Source organism: Pseudopodoces humilis, chromosome 5, assembly GCF_049639895.1.
Source record: "Pseudopodoces humilis isolate 2021_Gansu_Grassland_sample_001 chromosome 5, ASM4963989v1, whole genome shotgun sequence".
Lineage (NCBI taxonomy): Eukaryota > Metazoa > Chordata > Aves > Passeriformes > Paridae > Pseudopodoces > Pseudopodoces humilis.
The window spans coordinates 43,467,055-43,485,352 of NC_142204.1; the positions used below are offsets into that span (position 1 = coordinate 43,467,055).

Below are 18,298 nucleotides of genomic sequence, written 5' to 3' on the forward strand. Positions count from 1 at the left end.
GTGGGGTTTTTAATTTTTTTTTTTTTTCTGTATGTGTTGTGTTAGACATGGTGATACAAGTAGTTCAAAAGCTTTTCAAATGTTCAATTGCCATTGCAAATTACAAGTGCGTTCTCAGCCCATCTCTTAAGACAGCACAAAAGTTCTGGCAAAATGTTTAAAAATTTTAATCAGCAGCTGGATGTTTTCCCAGTAATGATCCAGAGATTAGGATGAGCCCATATGAGGAACTTCAGAAGATATGTGTTCTGTCATTAACTACTAAAATTACAATAATGAAAACCACCACCACCAAAAATCTGTTTTTGTGAATGTGACTAGTTGTTGAGATCTGTTTTCTTTAAAAATGTATTTGCTGAGGGAGCAGCTTAAACCTCTTTCCCAGGTTTCTTAATGACCGTGAAAATGCATAGGGAGAAACAGAATCCTACTTATTACTGCCCATAATTTTGATGGAAGTAAAGGTTGTTATTGTTGTTTATTAAGCAAATAAATTCTGTATACTAAATATATGTCTGACTGTTGTTTCATAATTGAAACTGATTGTTTCTTGAGTTCTTAAAAAATCAAAATCAAAAATCAAATCATGACTAATGAGTCCCCCGAATAATTTTTAAAATAAATTGTTTTTTATAGAAACAGAACAGTCAAAATAACTTACTACTCTTGAGTATTAATGCAACATGTATCTAAGAAGCTGAAAGTTTGATTACAAATGTTTCCTGAGTTAAATCTGTTGCAGAAATGAGTAAGGTATCTTGAACATAATTTTTCACTTTCACACTGGAGACTTTGTTGCATGTGTTCTTGATTTCCATCCCCTTTTCCAGCTGAACTGGGATACTTCTATGTAGCCGAGTCTCTAGACTGTTATTATGTTGGAGGAAGAGGGTATTTAGTTGATGCATTTTATTTACAGTGTATAAAGAATGCTTGTAAAGACTTTGTCTTGTAGTTAGGCAAAAAGGAGGCATGTGCTAATTTCATGTGACACTTATAACTAGGCTTCTGTGATTTTTTTAATCCTTTTTTTTTTTATGTCTTTTTAAGATTTTAATGTAACAGATTCATTAAGGAATTAAGAGGCATGACTTTGAACAGACCAAGTCTTTTCTTTCCATGTGCACAATGAATTAGTGTGGAAATACATCTCTGTTTTCAGGTTGTGAGTTGTATGAAGTAGTTTGTGTGAATCACACTTCTACTTTTGTGATATAGGAAATAGTTTCATGTGTGCATGGTACTTAGTCTGCTTTATGGAATTGTTTAAGTTCTTCTTGAAGCTTTGTCAGATGGACAGTGACAAATCTATTACCATAATCTACAGTTACCTCTCTTTAAGCGCGTTTGTTGGTAGATGCATTCCATGAAAATAAGAACAGGAATTTCATTTCCTTGGAAGAATAGCCTGGAAACTTAATTATTTTAAGAGAACAGAGAAATGAGGTAGTGTTGTGTACCTGTGCTAGTATCTCTGATCACTGTTCTCAGTTAAATATGCTAGAATACCCTTGTCTTTATGTCAAATATGAAATAAAGTAAGATATTTTTCTTAGAAAGTAATTCCATTGAGAATGTACAAGCACCAGAAAAGTACCATGTTGGCTGTAATGCTATGCTGTCTTGGCATTCTTAGAAAGGATTATCTGGAGTTTGGAGATGGTAGATTTTTTTTTCTTTTATTTATTGATTGATTGATTGATTGATTTTTGGTCGCAACATAGTATAGTGCTTGTTGCTGGCTTGTCACATTTTGGGAAAAATAAGTATTCCGTTTTCTATGCTGTCTGCTCTTTCTAAACCACCAGGTTCTCTTTTCCTAACTCTTCTTTTAATCATATAAATGTAGTAACAGTCCAGTGTTAACTCTTCTGTTTTAATGCCTGTGATGGCCCTTTTAAAGAAGTGGAGAAAACAGTTTTTTCAAAGTTAATTTGTTAAATAGTGTGTAAATTTAGATATCTTTTTCTTTATTTATAAAAAATTCAGTAGTATCAAATTTCACTACTGTGTTGTGTGAAATGCAATAAATATCAAACTGACAAAGTTGTGCTGTGCAAAGTGATCTGTGAAAAGCATTAGCAGCACTCAGTATCTGTTTAAATAATAGGCTTGTGAGAAGAATGGGGTAACCACATAAATGTTTTCAGTTGCTGCATGTCTTGGATTTACTGATATTCTGTCAGAATTTTAGGATTTCTGGTTTTCTAATTATTGGAAGTGTTTCAGAATTGCTGGGATGTCTGTGTCTAGAAAGAGTACAATGGAATACAATATTACTTTTTCTGGGGAAAAACAAATCTGAAGAGGTTCTGTGTTCTGTTTCTGCAATCTGTTTTAGTGAATTCAAGACTTCTATTATAATAAGTGTGAACTCAAAAGCTACTCCTTAATTTGGTATCTAGGTTGTGTTTATTTAAATACTTTTCTGTGTATGTATGCAGAGTACAGGATTCTTGATATTGTCTTGAAACTGATTCAGCTATAAGGTGTCCTGGGACTTGTAGGGTTGAAAAATGTTTGAGTATAGCTTGTGGAATTTTCTGCTTGTGTAAAGCATTGATGAGGTTTTAAGATGTAGAACAGAAGGGATGTTATATTTTATGTATAAAAGCATCTATACCGCACACTACTGCATGATTTACATTTTCTGGGGCCAAAGCCACTTGTACAAATCAGAGTGAAAGCAACAGACCACAATCTCCTAAATTCATATGTGGTTTTGGTGGTCTTACCTGCCCTAATTTCATGCAGATTTTGCTTGTTGAAGGCATTAAACTTTAAAGGAGCAGCTTGACTTGGGTTGGTTTAGTTTTGCTTAGCTTGCAAATGGTGGAGGTCTGGACAGTAGTTTTGCCAAAAGAACATGCCTGTAGCTTACAGCATTGACTACAACTCAGTGTTAGTATTAGTGCTGGTAACCAGCCTACAGTTGATGCCATGTATTAATGATATCTTTTGAAATAATTTTAGGTATAAAAATGTGATAGCAGTGTAGGGGGAAAATCTGTTATAGCTAGGCTTTTCTTTCCTTGTCCCTTCACTTTCCCCTACCCGCAGTTGGATTGATTCCCATGTTCTCTTTCAGGAATCAAAAAGTAATTTCTAATAGGAACATTGAAGCCATTTTGAATTCTAATTGCAGATTTTTAATTAGTTTCACAGTTTTAATCATTTCTTTAGCAAACAGTCTGTGTTTGAGACTCACAGATCTGAGTCATGATTTCTTGGGTTGCCTAAGAAAATGAGAGGTATATGTGATAGAAATATGCAGCAGAGTTGCTTTTCTTAGTATTAAAAAATGATCATTAAAACACTTTCTGCTCCCAAGATCGAGCAATAAAGACTTGATCAGAAGAAAAGTTTGGGGAAGCAAATTCTGTGTCTCCCTCTTCTGTCTTGATGGTAGGGGGAAAGTATTGCTTCTGAGTGAAATAAGAAGTTTATTTGAGGAGTGTGATTGTGGCGGTTTCAGCTCTATCCTGCTGCTTTGTCTAGCAAAGGTGTCGAAGCGCGAGAGTAAACCTCGGTTTGATTCAGGTTTGAATGCTTAAGTAGCAGAACTTTGTAATCTCTGATTTCTTCAATGTCTTCTGAAGTTTTAGTTTGTCCTTTTAAATACTATCAATTTTTAAAGCTTCATGTAGTTTTGAAGAAACCTGTTGTTCCCTTTGGGGCTTGGGTTGGACTGCAAATAGTTTGAATTATTTCCTTCTTGCTTTTGTCATATATAAGCTGCTTTCATTTTTCTCACTTGCCACTACTGTAGTGACTAGGTTTGTAAAACAGCTAACTCTTCTGGCGCTTGAGTGTTTAAAGTTTGTTGCTTCAACTATTTGCATAGGGCAGTTTGCAGGTGTTCGTTCCTGCAGTGTTGCATGGGGTGATTTGCATGGAAACTTAGCAATATGTTTAATTTTTAAAAATAAAAGCACCAGTGGTAGTCTTAAAACACTGCAGAAACTTTTTATCTGTTGAACAAAAGCAAATTTTGAAGTTGGAAACATCGGTTGCTAGACAGCAATAACGATACTTATAAATTGCAGACATTATAAATGCTCTCTTAACTTCTAATATTATGTGTTTCTACTCTACAATGGAGAATACTCATTAATTTTATTTTCAAGTTGCAATCTCAATGAACTGCTTCTATTTTTCAGACTACATTTTGTAAGATGAAGAACAGAAAACGATGTATTCAAGATACTGAGGATCAGACGCATGAAGGCATGGAAGGTAAAGTTTGTGTGTGTGAAAATATGGAAGCATATTATTCAGGTTCAAGTTCTGAAGGTCTGATTTTTTTTTCATTTGCTCTCTCAGTATGTTGCTTATTTTGAAAGAAGTTGTATAAACATAACCACTATCTCATAATATTTGGCTCTGGCCTGTGAGGCCCCCAAATAATTTCCTGTCTCTTCTCTTGTTATTACTTGGTAACTTCTAGCAGCAAAACAAAAATGTCGATAGCAATTGCTGTTCAGAGAAAATAATTAATTCAGAGTAAAATTTCTTTAAGAAGAGTTCATACATTATTGCATTCTGAAAACACTTTCTAACTCTTAACAAAATTTTTTATTTAATGTACATGATTAGGTAAATATTTGAAGGTATTCAGATTAAGATAATTTTAAGAAAGAAAAACTAAAGGTAGACCTTGTGTATATAAGATAATGAATATAAAATATGCTGGTGCAATTTATGTCATGGAGAGAGTACAAGCGCGCAAGGAGAAAGAACTTATGGGTGTTATGTCTAAATGATGGCATAACGAATAGGAAGCACTGTGGTGTCTGCTTTATTGAAATATCCCTGTAATTAACTTTCCTTTGTTTTAATGGCTACTGGTACAGTAGTCTGTGAAATATGTTGCTTAGCTTTTTTCACCTGAAACACAGTTTTCTGTTGTTACAAGTAAGTTTAATTCAAGTTTTCAAGTCTAATGCAGATAAGGAGTGGGCCAGAGGAGTATTGAAAAAATTCTTATTTCTTTATTATTCAAATCTAGAAGGACTTTGTTTCAAAAACTGTCAAAACTTCAAAGTGTCAATGTTAATAATACCAGGTGAAGAAAACGAGGAAAACTGTTCCTGTTCTGCTTTATTGCATGATGGCAACACGTGCCCCATCTGCCTGAACTGCCTTCTAGAACAAGAGATTGGGTTTCCTGAGAACTGCAGTCATACATTCTGCATGACTTGTATTCTTAAATGGGCTGAGGTAAGACTGAGCACTAAGGTGTGTTTTTATCTTTCAGCGAAATCTATTGCATCTAATGCCTACAGATATTTTTTAAGAAAGTTAGAGATTTTGGCTTTGCACAGAAATGTTCAATGACCAATTTGTAAATAGATTTTGGAAAACTTTCTTAATGCGATAAAGTATTTTGTGTTTTCTTTCACTCAACGGTTTTTTGTTCTATGTCAATAACTTCGGAAATAGTTCTGGAACCTTAAAGAAAAATGACTTGTTGAACAAATCCTTGATAACCTTGTTCTATTTAGTCCATTTTTCCTCACCTATGTCATGCAATCATTGCATTGTCTGGTGTTTAATCTTTTCTGTAACTTTTTCAATTATCAGTATAAAACACCGAATTAATATTGCTTTGTACTGGGATGAGCGGGGGTTGCTGCCTTTTGCCCTGCTTCTTGGCTTAAATTAGTTTGTCACTTTGGTGAGACCACTCTTTGGTTTCTTTGTAATATCATTCTTTTGAAGTAAATGATGATTTTGGTTGCAGTATTCCCTTTAGAAGGTTGGTATCACTTGTCTTTAGGTATATATGCAATATGCTTATTCTTGCTATGTTTTTAATCTTAATTTTTGTGCTGCTTATTACTGAATGGCAGTGGTAACACAATTTTCTGAAGAATTTGTATGAACTTCAGAGTATTAAAAAAAAGATTATTACATTAAAATTGCTTTAGACTTACAAACCAGATAATAAACAAAGTTTCCTGTTGCCAGATTTTCTGTTTTGCATTTGATTCATTGGAGCAATTTTATTTGTAAGAGAAGAGGAAATTCTCACCTGCAATTTTACCCTGAGTGACTTAGCTGGTTGCTATAATGACAGCTGAAAAGCATTAAACCGTGACGTGCACAGGGAAGCAGTACAGTATATTGGCTTGCTACTGGATTCGAGTTTATTCACATTGTCTAACAGATGCTTTTAAGCCCAATGAGGAAGAGAAATTTTCTTGTACTAAAGGGTGGATGAATGATCTGGCATTTTTCTTGTCACGTCAATTTTATTTTTTGTGATCTGAAGTGCTATTCAAATAGAATAAAAGCAACTTCTCTTAAGAGTTGACAGGTAAAGTAGATGTGATGCCATAAAAAAGATGTGGGGGTATTTCTAAAGCTACATAAGACTGCTGCTGCTGCTTTTCATTCGTGACATCAGATAGGTAAAACCAGCCAGGCTTCCTTTTCTGAGGTTACCTGACAGCCAGGCCTGTTGAGTTCATGGAACTCCGCTGCCTAAATCTAGTAGTTTTAATTAAAAGTAAAGTGACAAAAGAAGTGTTGAAAACTGTGTGATGGTTCAGAGGTTTCAGCTGTGAGAAGCAGATGAGGTTCTGTAGATTTGAAAGATAAAAAAAAAATATTATAAGCATGTCACTATTTAAAACATGCTGATGCTGTGTGATTTTTGCCTGTTACTAATATTTAGTAACTGAATGTGTTCTTTTTTGAGCAGTGTTCCATAAGGGTTAGCTTTCTCTGGTTCTTGGTTGATCATAACCATAATTTAAGTCATTCTGAGTAAAAAAGATATAAAAAAGATAAAAAAATTAGCTGGTGTTTAAAAAATGCACTGCCTGATTCTGAGTAAAGATTAAGGGGGTTTTTTTTTGGAGTATAAACAAATTCATTTTAGAAATGGTATTTTCTTCTTTAAGTGCTGGAGAAAAACAAAATTGAGAATAAAATTATTGAATAAAACCTTAAAAAAAAAAATACTAATATTCACATTATTTGACATGTTCTTTTGTGTGTTTTCAGCTCCATACACTTTGAGGCTTTGCCAGCAGTCTGTGTTCAAGTTGGATATTTCTTTTATTTTTCTGTATTGCATTAGGACCTCAAAATGTAACAGAAGCTATTTAAACTGTTATTTTGAAGTTGTACATAAGCATTGCTCTCCTGAGAATTTATGGCTTTTGTGTATAACATTGTAGACTCTAATCAAAACCAGGGTAGTTTAGGCAGAAGATAAGGGTTTTATGTTTCTGCTTCCTCGTCAGTCTACAGGAGATTCTCAACACTGCAACTGCAGTCGTGTTCTGTACCAGCAGATCTGTCTGAAAGCAGCAGCCATAACACTTTGAACAGCTTACTTTTTAAGAAATGAGAGAATATAGATTAAAAAAAAAGCACTTAAAACCAATAAAAAATAATATATAAAAATCATCTTTATTCTAAAGGCTAGAGGGAGGTAGGAAATTTGCAACGGAACAGGTCTAACACATTAGATCCTGTTGGCTAAATCTGAAGATTTAGTTTCAGAATAAAATAGCATTACAGTTGAGTCAGTGCTGTATTTTCTTTTCCTTTGAAGAAAGGTGTCTTAACGCCTAAAAGGAAAGTGAGGGGCAGACCAAGAATCCCCACAAAGGAGTTAATCTTCAGAGTAACTTTTTAATATGTCCCGTGAATTGTTCTGCTCTCTTTGGCTGTGTTAATTGTGGCATTTGAGAGCATTGCTGTACACAAAATTGAGTTGCCTATACTATTAAACTCTTCTATACTATTGGACTGACAACTTGTGTGCCTTTGGCCATGCTAACTAGCGCTCATGCAGTCACTGCTGGGCAGTACTGGGCTGGCAGACTGCTGGGGGCTGTTTTCAGTAGGCATGTGAAGGTTAACATAAATGTTTGTCATCCTGTGCCAGCTGTCAACCACTTCTGTAAACCAACATGGTATAATTTGCTAATGAAGATTTTTAAGCTTGAGGCTTTGTATTTCAGTGAGTCTGTGCTGGAAGATCATAAAAAGTAAAAGATGCTAAATCAGGAACTGAGGTTACTGGACACACCCTTCAGTGAGTGGGAATGTAGAAGGACAGTGTAAGTGAAGGGTTGCTTTCAGTGTAAAGAACTTGTATCTGTTAACATTATTCCAGCCACATAAAAAAAGGGGGGAAAGTGTAGCCAACAACAAAAATCCTCTATCTAGAGTCTTTAAACACTATTAGTAATGTTGTGTTACACCAAAGGAAGCAATTACATTAACACGTTTCTGTCATCTGTAATACTATTAGTACATTAAAACTGCTTGGGTCAGAACTAATTTTTTAAATTTTTTTTTCTGATAAACTTGTATTTTGTATTTTCATTGGTAAGCACATGCTTTAGTTTATAATAATTGGTTCTGAAAGGATTTAAGTGAAACTGATGCAAAGAAAAGTTAACTAGGCATTGGTGGCAAACATGCACACAGAAGTTAACACCCCCTCAGCTAAGACAACTGCTTTAGCAGCTGTGGTATCTTGTCTCTATGCATTACAGAAAAATCTCTACCTTTGTTTTTCTCTTCTATTCAAAGAAAACAATCTTAGAAACAATAAATATTTACTTTACTGTAGGCTTTTTAACTTCCTTTCTGTTCTTCAGAGTGCTGATAAATGTACTGGAGATTTCCATCTCTATTCTATTAATTCCTCTAATGAACCATCACAAGAGAAGAGTGTTGAAGAAAAGATTGTGTTGTCTGCATTATTACAATGTTGTGTAACAGACATTGATTTCAGTGACCCTCACCTACCAAGCTTATTCCTCTCGTGTTCTGGTCCTGGTTTCCCTCATTATTTTTTCCCCATCTGATTTGGAAGTTGAGTATGTGCAGTCCTAAGTTCTCCAAAGTGTTGGGGCATATTCAGGTAGGCCCTGTACAGGATGTGTGGTTAACTAAATAAAACTAAGCAGTTGGCCCAAAGAGCTGTCTGGTATTTTGTTTCTAGTGGATGTTCCTAGGGGTTTTATTCATAGATTTTGATGTTAAGTTCTTAGAGTCGTCATTGCCGTTGCTTATAAAAGGCTTGGATCATAGAGTATGTGGAGTATGCTACTGCACATGTATATTCTTCTGAGGTTAAAGAGGGTTATCTGTATGATAATTTGATTCTTAATGTGTATTCTTTCTGATCTGGATTCTTTTTTTTCTAAAGAATATAGGAAGGAATCAGCTTATGTGGCAACAATCTCTGCAGTGATCTGCAGTATAGAGCACTGTGGGCAGTATTAATATGACACAAATGAACCAAACAAATCGTGTTCAAAGAAACACAACCTAAAAACCCCAAAAATAACAGTGAAAAAAACCTTTTTGTTCAAGTATACCCAAAGTGATCTATATGTAGACAGTTCATCTGAGAGCTGATGTTCAAAAAAACTGTATTAATCAAATTGTTTTAGAAAGTGTAAATTTTAGATACCTTTTTGCAAATTACATGTTTGCTTTGTAGGATACAGTTGTTCTTGGCTATTTCTCTGCTTAAGCAGTGGAGTTGGACAAGATGACTTCCAGAAATCTCTTCCAACATCAACCACTTTGTGATTTTGCAAGAACATTTGTGTAGCAGCTTATGAATGTTAATGCTGTTGAAGTGCTGTGCAAAAGTCGGAGTGGTTTTCGTTTTGCTCCAGTTCTTGGCAATAGTGTCAATACAATTAAACTTAATTTGTCAAGACTTTATGGCAATTTTGATTTGGAACTTAAGAACTAGCTAGCTGTGTCATGTAGGTAGTTTAGATTCGTAACTAAGTTGTCTGCTGATTAGGTGTTAAAACTGTCTGCTGTTCTTTTGTATATTATTATCAGTGATTTTTCTCTCCAAAAAAGACTCTTGTCAGAAACTGTGCTTTCTTAAAGTATAACTATAAAACCTTTAAATGTACTTGCTTTTTAAAGTAGACTGAAAAAACCGTAATGGTAAGTTTTTACATGCTTCTAGAAAACAGTGCATTTTCTGATGTCTTCCTATTTTCATTAAAATGTAGAGAGGGTGTTTCTCTCTGCATGTGGTGTAGTGGTCTCCCTGTTCACTGAGCTTGAGGTGGAACTGTGGGCTTCTTACTGTACTGTTATTACAAGGTGAAGTGAAATATACAGACATTGCTTTAATGCTCTCAATCTCACTTTAAGCTTGAATTTAGTTAGGAGAATCTGATATTATTTGTGTGTAACAGATTACCTAAGAGTGCAGGATCATGTTTCTTTTTGCATTACCTTTTCAATACAAAATTTGGAGAACAGACTTTATTATGAGACACTTGAAGAAAAAAAAAAAAATTGGGGGAGGGATCTACTGCAGCAACTTGAATTCTGTACTTGCATCTTGTTGCTACTTGTTACGAAACCTCATAGCATGGAACTTGATGAGATGGGGATATCTGTCCAAGTTATTTTATCAGCCAAATATGTTTTGGGGTTAGCTTGCACCTGTTTGTATAGCTTTCTGAAAATTCCTGGCTGGAATATAGTAACTGCTTCAGCCTTTTGATTGCCTCACTTTGCTCAAATGCTGTTTGAAGTGATGCAGTTAAGTTAGGGGACAATTGCTTCTTGAGTTTGGAGATCACAGTTCTGTGTCGCTCTAGCAGTTACAGGAATATAGAAATTAAGTTATGCCTGTGGAGCTAAAGTGAGATTTTTCTAGAGGGTCATAAAAACAAAATAAAATATAATTTTTATTTTTTTTTTAAATTTGAAAACCAAACATATTGCTTGTGGATAACTTTTCAGGGCTTGCAGATTTTTGTGAATGCTTACACATTTTATGTAGTGAATTTTTCAGATATCACAGGATGGGTGAAAGAATGAATCACTGTGGATTTATCAGGTTTAACAGGAAAAGTCTAAATAGTTTCATGTGGAGAATAAAACAATTAAAGACATTTTGAAGTGTGCTGAGCTTTTCCAAGAAAATAACTGTTGGGAAGCAAAGCAAAGCAGGTCACTAGTATCAGGGCTGAGGTTCTAATGATATTGATGATTACATTAAATACTGCATGTTCTGATTTTTAAAGCTATGGTAAAGAAAGATATTGTAAAAATCTGTGGTTCTTCTAAGGTTGTGATACATTTCACATACCTTCTCTTCTCCCTTGTGCACAATAAAAGTGGTTGCTGCTCCTCGGACTTGTTCCATCTCAGCATCTTCTTTCTTGTTTTAAATGTTCTTCATCAAAAAGGACACAGTGTACATTCACTATTACTTACAGTGCTCCCTGAACAGAAACCTCAGAGGAGTGGAATTGCAACCTGCCTTTGATGAAGGAAGACTCAACACCTTTGTTACCTGAACCATGTTCTCAAAAAATGTGAGAGACGAGTTAAAGGCTGCCACTCCTCATAATTGCTTCTTGTAATGAATGTTGACTTTTTTTTACCTTTATGTAAAATAAAGTATAAATCCTGTCTTGCTCTTGGGAAAAGGGACAGGGGAGGAACTTTGGATTTTTTCTTCCAGTTTTTCCAACATTTTAAATGTTTACTTTAATTTGTAAGCAGACAGGTGAGAGCTGATGCATGTTTAGACAGAACTCCCTCAGGGTACCAAACAGCTGTACTCCACCTGGGGACTGGGGGTGTACAGCCAAATGTCCTGAGTTTACTAGAATTTCTCTTGTGATAGTGTTGTCAGCTTACTGAAAATGCTAAGGCTACAAAAAGCAACTGAGTAGGAGTGGAAAGAGCATCTGTTGTTTCTGAACATATCTGAACCTAAAGGTAGTTTTTGACTCTTCCAGAATGTTTTCCTCCCTTTCTACTACTTTGTAGAACTTTATTAAGTTGTTAAACATTTGTTCAGGAGAACTGAACATTAAACATCTTTCTAGTGGGGTAAAAACAGTTGCTATTTGGATTGCTACTAGTAACACTCACTTTATTCATTGCAATAAAGTATCATAGAGTACTAATTTGCAGTGACTTACACTTCGGAAGATTACTTGACATTCATGTGTAAATTTAATGTTGGAAGAGGTTGTATTGGATAAACATTTCAGCTAAGGTAGATCCTGAAATGAGAACAAAAATGTCTAATTACTTCCTCCTACCTATCTTTTACAATCTGGTCTATCTAAGAATGAAAGTATGTACCTTGTTGTTTGCAGTGGATTCAGAAGCTACAGTGTATTGCATGCTATCAAATATCCTGATTGAACATTTCACTACTGTGTTACTGTGGGTTAGCTGTGCCTTGACTACAGGACAAAAACTTCATGATCTGAGTCCTTAGGGAGTTGGCTTAATTACCCAATATGCTTTTCTTATCCGGGGCCATGACACTGCAGAGAGCAATAATATCCCCCAAAAGAGGAAGTTTTTAGTTAGGCTAAAATGCCAGACATCAAAGAGAGTAGGTAATGGCTTTAACTTACATTCTTGTTCAACAGCTTGTTCGTGAAGCTACCCCTGGGGTTTGTTTGTTTGTTTGGTGGGTTTGGGTTTTTTTAAAATCAGTCTTAATTTGGTTCTATCTGCTTTTAGTTGAAATCAGAAGCTCAGAAACTTTGTTAATACTCCATGTTTGGGGGCTGGTATGTGAAATAGCAGTTGAGCACTCTTTGAAACTGAGAAAATAACAGAATTGACTGGAAAATTAGAAGCCCTGATGAAAAGGCAGGAATGAGGTTCACCACTGAATTTTGGGACAGAGTTCATATGCAGGTTTTTCTTAGCTGCTTATTCACTTGAAGTACTGCATCTTGCTTGCATAGATACCCTGTAACTCTCTAAACTGCAGAAATTACATGCCTCTTCAGGGCATGCAGTTCATGTACTGGTCTTGTTCAGTGAATGAATTAGGGCTGGAGACTGGGTGTGTATTTTGGTTTTTTATTTTGTTTTACAAGTGTTGAACTGAGCCTCTGAAGGGCAATGAAATTAAGGTGCATGTGGAGGGTGTAATGATAACAAAGCCCCCAAACAAAGAACAGCTCCCCACAAGCAAACAGGTCTGTAATTAAAAGTAATAAAGAGTTCTCTCACAGCAGAAGTTAATACCCAATGTGGATTTCTCTTAAAGCTGATTCACTATGTGATCCACTTGGGTGGAGCTTCAGTTGAAATTTCCCATTTCCATGGTTAATAATGGGTTACTGTTCTCTGTTTGTGTGTGTTTAATCTGATGTAGTGCAGCCTCAATAAGAGAGCATTTAGGTGATCAGGGAAAAACAGTAAATTGCTATTTCCATCAAACAGTAGGGTAAAATAGCCTTCAGTTCCTTTTTCTTGAAAATTGGTTTGTGAAACTTTAGATGTGTTATGGTAGGAATCTGTTGTCTGCTGACTGCAGCAAAAGAGATGTGTTATAAACGCTGTTTGCTTTTGGCCTTACCAGTTTTATGTTGTGGAGGATATACAATGCAACACACTTCCTGTTGAAAATAATATTAAGAAATGAAATATTAGAACAATACAAAATATAAAGTACATTTGCATATGGTTATGCTTTTCAGTGTGTTATCAATATTAGTCTTACATAGAATCCAAAGCAGTGTACCAGCTACTAAGAAAAATGAGTTTTACCCCAGTCAAAATCAGGACACATTGGTATAAAATCAGTTACCTAAAAGGAATTAATAAACCAGAAAATGAGGGTAACTTGATGTAAAATGCTTTTCCTTTTTTAAACACAACTTCTGGGTTATGTTTTTGTTTCCTTTAGATTTTTCCTGAAAGAGCAATCTGTCTATATTAAACAAAATACTGAGTGTCCAAATGCATTCTTACTGTGAACAAGTTGGGATTTTGCGTGCTTCTGTAAGATACTATAATAGCAAATAAAAGTGTAGAAAATTAAGGCTTCTCTTTGTTCATTACCAAGTTTGTAATAAGAAAAATCATTTTTCAGACACAGGCTTCATGTCCTATTGATCGGAGACCATTTCAAGCAGTGTGCAGGCTGGATGCATTGGATAGGCAGATAAAGGTATGTTCCAGACTTATTGGCTCAAATAACTTCCATTGTAGGAACATCCAAGTTATGCTGCAGCCTTTTATTCATATAAAATGAAATGCATTATGTTACATAAGCTTTCCTAACAAAGTAATTGCTGCTTCAGTGTTTCTATTACATATTTGAAGCTAGGAATTAATCTTAATTATTTTTTTCAGAGCAAGTATTTACCATAGTTATAATAATCATAAAGCTGCTGTTGCTACTTTCTAGTATCTTTGAGCATTTGTGATACATCCAAGAATAGAAGTACAGTAATTGGTCTCAAAGTGTTTTTTAAACTAGGTTTTGTAAACAACTGATACTCCAATTATCATGCAATATTGCCTTTTTTTTTTAGCTGAGATGAATATTCTGTGTTCACAGCCTCCAAGTCCCAGACAAAAACACATGAAGGCAAGGGGAATCAATTAATGTTAAACATTATTCAACCCAAATCTGAATATTTTTCAGCTCTGAATTCTTAAAAATACTGATATGGAGAGTAGTTTATCAAGGAGGAAAAAACCTCTTCTGATAGTTGATGCTAAAAATGCATATAGAAAGATGCTGATAATTCCATGTATGATTTTGAAATTTTTTGATGAAGTTATGCTTATAAGTAGTTCATAAGCTGCTGGTCTTGCACTTTGTGACATTTAGAAAACAGGCTTCCATTACTCATTTCTTGTACTTCTTGAGGCCCAGGAAGTCACCTGTAAAGGAGCCATGCTGGCAACTAGAGATGCTTCCTTCTCATAGAAAACTGTGCTTGTGTACTTTGTCTTCTTTATTGCTGAAGAATCAAGGAAGCAGTTGAAATAGGATAAACTGAAGTTTACATTTGGAAAAGTGTAAAGGCTGTATCAAAATACAGTTTGAAAGATTGTTCACAGAACTGCAGTGTAAACAGATGGGCAGAGAACAGTATCCTTACCTGAGAAAGAGCCATGGGAGCTGTAGGAGTAGATGGAATGTGTACCAAGATATGCAGACACAGTGGTCAGCATCATCATTGATGCTACCAGGAGACTGGCAGCTTTCTCTTTGTGCTATTCAGAATTAGAATGCTTATACATTATGGGGTTGCATAAAAAGGCAAATTTTGGGAATGAGGAACTACAAAGTTTCTAATGCAAATGATTGCAATGTAGCCATTTAAGCAACTTTACAGTGTGAAATAAAAGTTGTATTGTTCTCAGTGTTTTTGAAAAGTGGAAAAAACTCAGTATTGTATAAGATACAATTGGGTGTTTTTTAATTATGAGGAAGCATATTAAGTTGAGTGGTAGTTTACCAGTTTCCCAAGGTGAATCCTGTGTACTCTGAACAACCAACTTAGATTGTAAAAACTTAACTTACGGATTCATGATGGAAACTAATGCATAGCTCTAAGACACTTGCCATGGCACTCTGAATTTTCAGGGCTTTTTTGGTCCTGTGAACTTAGTATGCATCTCAGGCATTGTCAATAACATATCAAGGTGTAGATTTTTTCTATTTTATGAAAAACAAAAGAAAAAAATTCTCAAAACTGTGAAGTCAAAGAAGTAAGACTTGAAATGTTTTCTAGTCCTTCTGTTTGAGTTTAATTTCTATACAGACCTGAAGAGACTTTGTATGAATTTAGCCCAAGTGTCATGACATTCTAGATTGGATTGACTCTATTTTACAACACAGGTTCAGGTTACAAAACAGCTAAGGAGGAAGGAGGAAGAGGAAAACTGTGCTTGCAATAAGGAAACTTACAGCCATGTGAGGACGAGAAGTTTTGTGAGGTTGGTCATCTGTGTAACTTCATGCATTTGAATTGGAATATTTGAAATGTGTAAAATCAACTGGTTTAACATGTACAGGATGAAAATTATGTAAAATTAATTTTATTTTAGAATAAGTTAGTTTTCACTAGTAGTTGTTTAATTTTATTTTTATCACTGCTGTAGTTCCCTCTTGAATAGTTAAAATAGCAAGGAAGAAGTAAAGGGCAATATATTTCTTGCATTGAGCTCTGTGAAAGTTGCATTTTTCAAGCAACCGACAAATTTTACATTAATTTGAAGTATGGCTACATCAAATTTTAACAACATAAATATTTTTCTTTGTTTATTTAAACAAACTTGCACGTTATCATAAGCACTGGTAATGTTCCTCTTCTATAAAAAATAGTTCTAGTCAAAAACTGATTTTATTCTAGTAAGCTTGAGAGGGATCATTTCTGCTGTTATATGGAATAAGCATTTCAGTTTTGGTAAACTTTATCTTGTAACATTTGCTGCATTGTTACAGGGGAAGCTCAGGATTACGTAGAATAATTTGCTAAATAGTGCTTATCTAAGGTCAGTGTTTAAAGGAATGTATGAAAAGTACAGAGTTCTTGAGGTTTAATGTGATCAGACTTCACTGCAGAAAAGATAACTGGAGGTAAATTACCTTTTTCAACTAATAAGAAAATAAGATTCACAATTTGAATCAACTCTGATATTCTTAGAAGGAAGCGGGTTTTAACACCTTTTTCACATGTTGCCGTGAAATCAAACAAAACTGAGCATTCTGATTTAATACAGGATATTAATTTTTGTGTAAATTGGCTTCCCTTTTTTTCTGTCTAAGCTGTTTGAAGCACTGTGGCTTTTAATATATGGAAGATGATATTCATGATGCAAGTTCAGGTTTTAATAGCAGTTAGAACTTGGTTTATGTGCACAAAATAAAAATACCTTCAAATAGGAGAGGATTTTGTTTGGATGTGCCTAGAAACTGCTTTTTTAATGTCTTTTTTTGATCTTGCAGAAGAGCTGTATGTCCAGACAGAGGGCAAATAACAGTAAAATTAAGCAGAATTGTGAAGAAAAAATACAGTAAGTTGGTATTTGCCAGAATTGCTGTGTTTTATTAAGGAACTCTAGAATATCTTTTCTTGATGAGCCAATTAAATTTTTTAGAATTGCTTACATTTTTATATAAAACCCAAGTTCCAAGTAGAGTAGAAGTGTGGAACTTCTAGAACAGAATTGCAGTATGTGAGACTCCTGTTTTTATATTACTGGAAAACTGCCTCTTCGATTTCATTCACAAGTCAAATGGATATGGTTTCAGCCTCAAGTAATTTTCTGCATCAGGCAGCTGGGGAACAGCTAATGACTAGCTTTTATTCATAGAAGTTTTTTTGGTGAGAGTTCAAACATAAGCAGCACTTAGCTGTGTTTTGGAGTTGCTATTCTGAAGGGCTTATTCGATAGAAGTTGTTTGGTAAGATTTTTCATAACATAGGAAATATGAAGCAAATATCTGAAGAGGTAAAAACTGCTTGGTATCTAAAATGCTATTGTGAAGGTGCGTGCATTTTCATTTTACTCAGTCTGTACGTAAGCATTGTAAATACACTCAAGATACACATTTTGTTCACCTCCCATTGCATTAATGATTTTGATGAACAATCAAGAACTAATATGCTAAAGTTAAGATGAAAGTTTTGTTCCTTGTTCCACAGGTAATATTTTGTATGACAAACAAAACAAGAAAACTTTCTCTGTGAAGATAAACAAGGTTGGTTCTGCTGATGAAATGTTTGTAAATGCTTTCTTTCATTAGAGCATTTTTAAGACTACCTTCCTGCTTATTTTCCGGGTTAACTTCTGTTTGTTAATTTTGGTATGATTTTATAATAAACTTTTTTATTTTGGCTGTTTTGGTCTTGAAGTAATTAGAATATAGTGCTAGGTTATATGAGCTTCTTTCTCAGATTAAACTTAGTTTTATGGAGGTAAATATTTTTATTTAGATTAGGATGTTACATTATAAGATTCTGAACCCTGTTTTCATCCATCTTCACCAAAGGAAGATGTTTTCATCTACAAGCTGTCAGCCAAGCACCATTATATGAAGGTTTTTAATACTTTCAATAAAATACATAGACATAATCAACCAAATAATTTGTGAGAATCTCCCATAGACATTATGGTTTGCATCAAGTTGGGTTTTTTTTAAATGTGAGATTTCTGTCAAGAAGGTTTCTGTTTCCAGGTTTCTTGTTCATAAATCTTAGCCTATAAACACAGGATCACCAGATGCCAGATTTACAAGGAGCTGTAAAGGCTCTCTTGTTTGATTTCTACCGTCCCTCCTTTCAAAAATACTGTGTGTCTCTGAGACACAAGTTCTTGATCAGTTCTTTCTTACTCATAGTTGTACCTGTAAGTGAATGTGCGTGAATAAGTTTTAGGCCATAAATTTAATTCTGAAGTGTAAATGCCATCATTTAACATTCTTCAGTCTTACCTGAAGTTTGACTATTTGGAGGAAAAGCTATGTTCAAGTCCCTGTTTTGGTTACTGCTTTGATTCA

The 18,298-nt window shown here is 34.7% G+C and overlaps 1 protein-coding gene across 3 annotated transcripts in view; it reads left to right on the forward strand.

Moving 5' to 3' along the window:
* The window catches only part of SCAF11 (SR-related CTD associated factor 11), a 50,240-nt gene that overhangs the window by 12,795 nt on the left and 19,147 nt on the right, over positions 1 to 18,298 (forward strand). For all 3 annotated transcript variants that reach the window (XM_014248977.2, XM_014248979.2, XM_014248978.2), the window contains exons 2-7: positions 4,161 to 4,236; positions 5,066 to 5,220; positions 13,871 to 13,948; positions 15,635 to 15,732; positions 16,745 to 16,812; positions 17,445 to 17,500. In XM_014248977.2, the coding sequence (XP_014104452.2) occupies positions 4,176 to 4,236; positions 5,066 to 5,220; positions 13,871 to 13,948; positions 15,635 to 15,732; positions 16,745 to 16,812; positions 17,445 to 17,500 (516 nt within the window). In that variant the 5' untranslated portion in view covers positions 4,161 to 4,175. The remainder of the gene's footprint in view (positions 1 to 4,160; positions 4,237 to 5,065; positions 5,221 to 13,870; positions 13,949 to 15,634; positions 15,733 to 16,744; positions 16,813 to 17,444; positions 17,501 to 18,298) is intronic.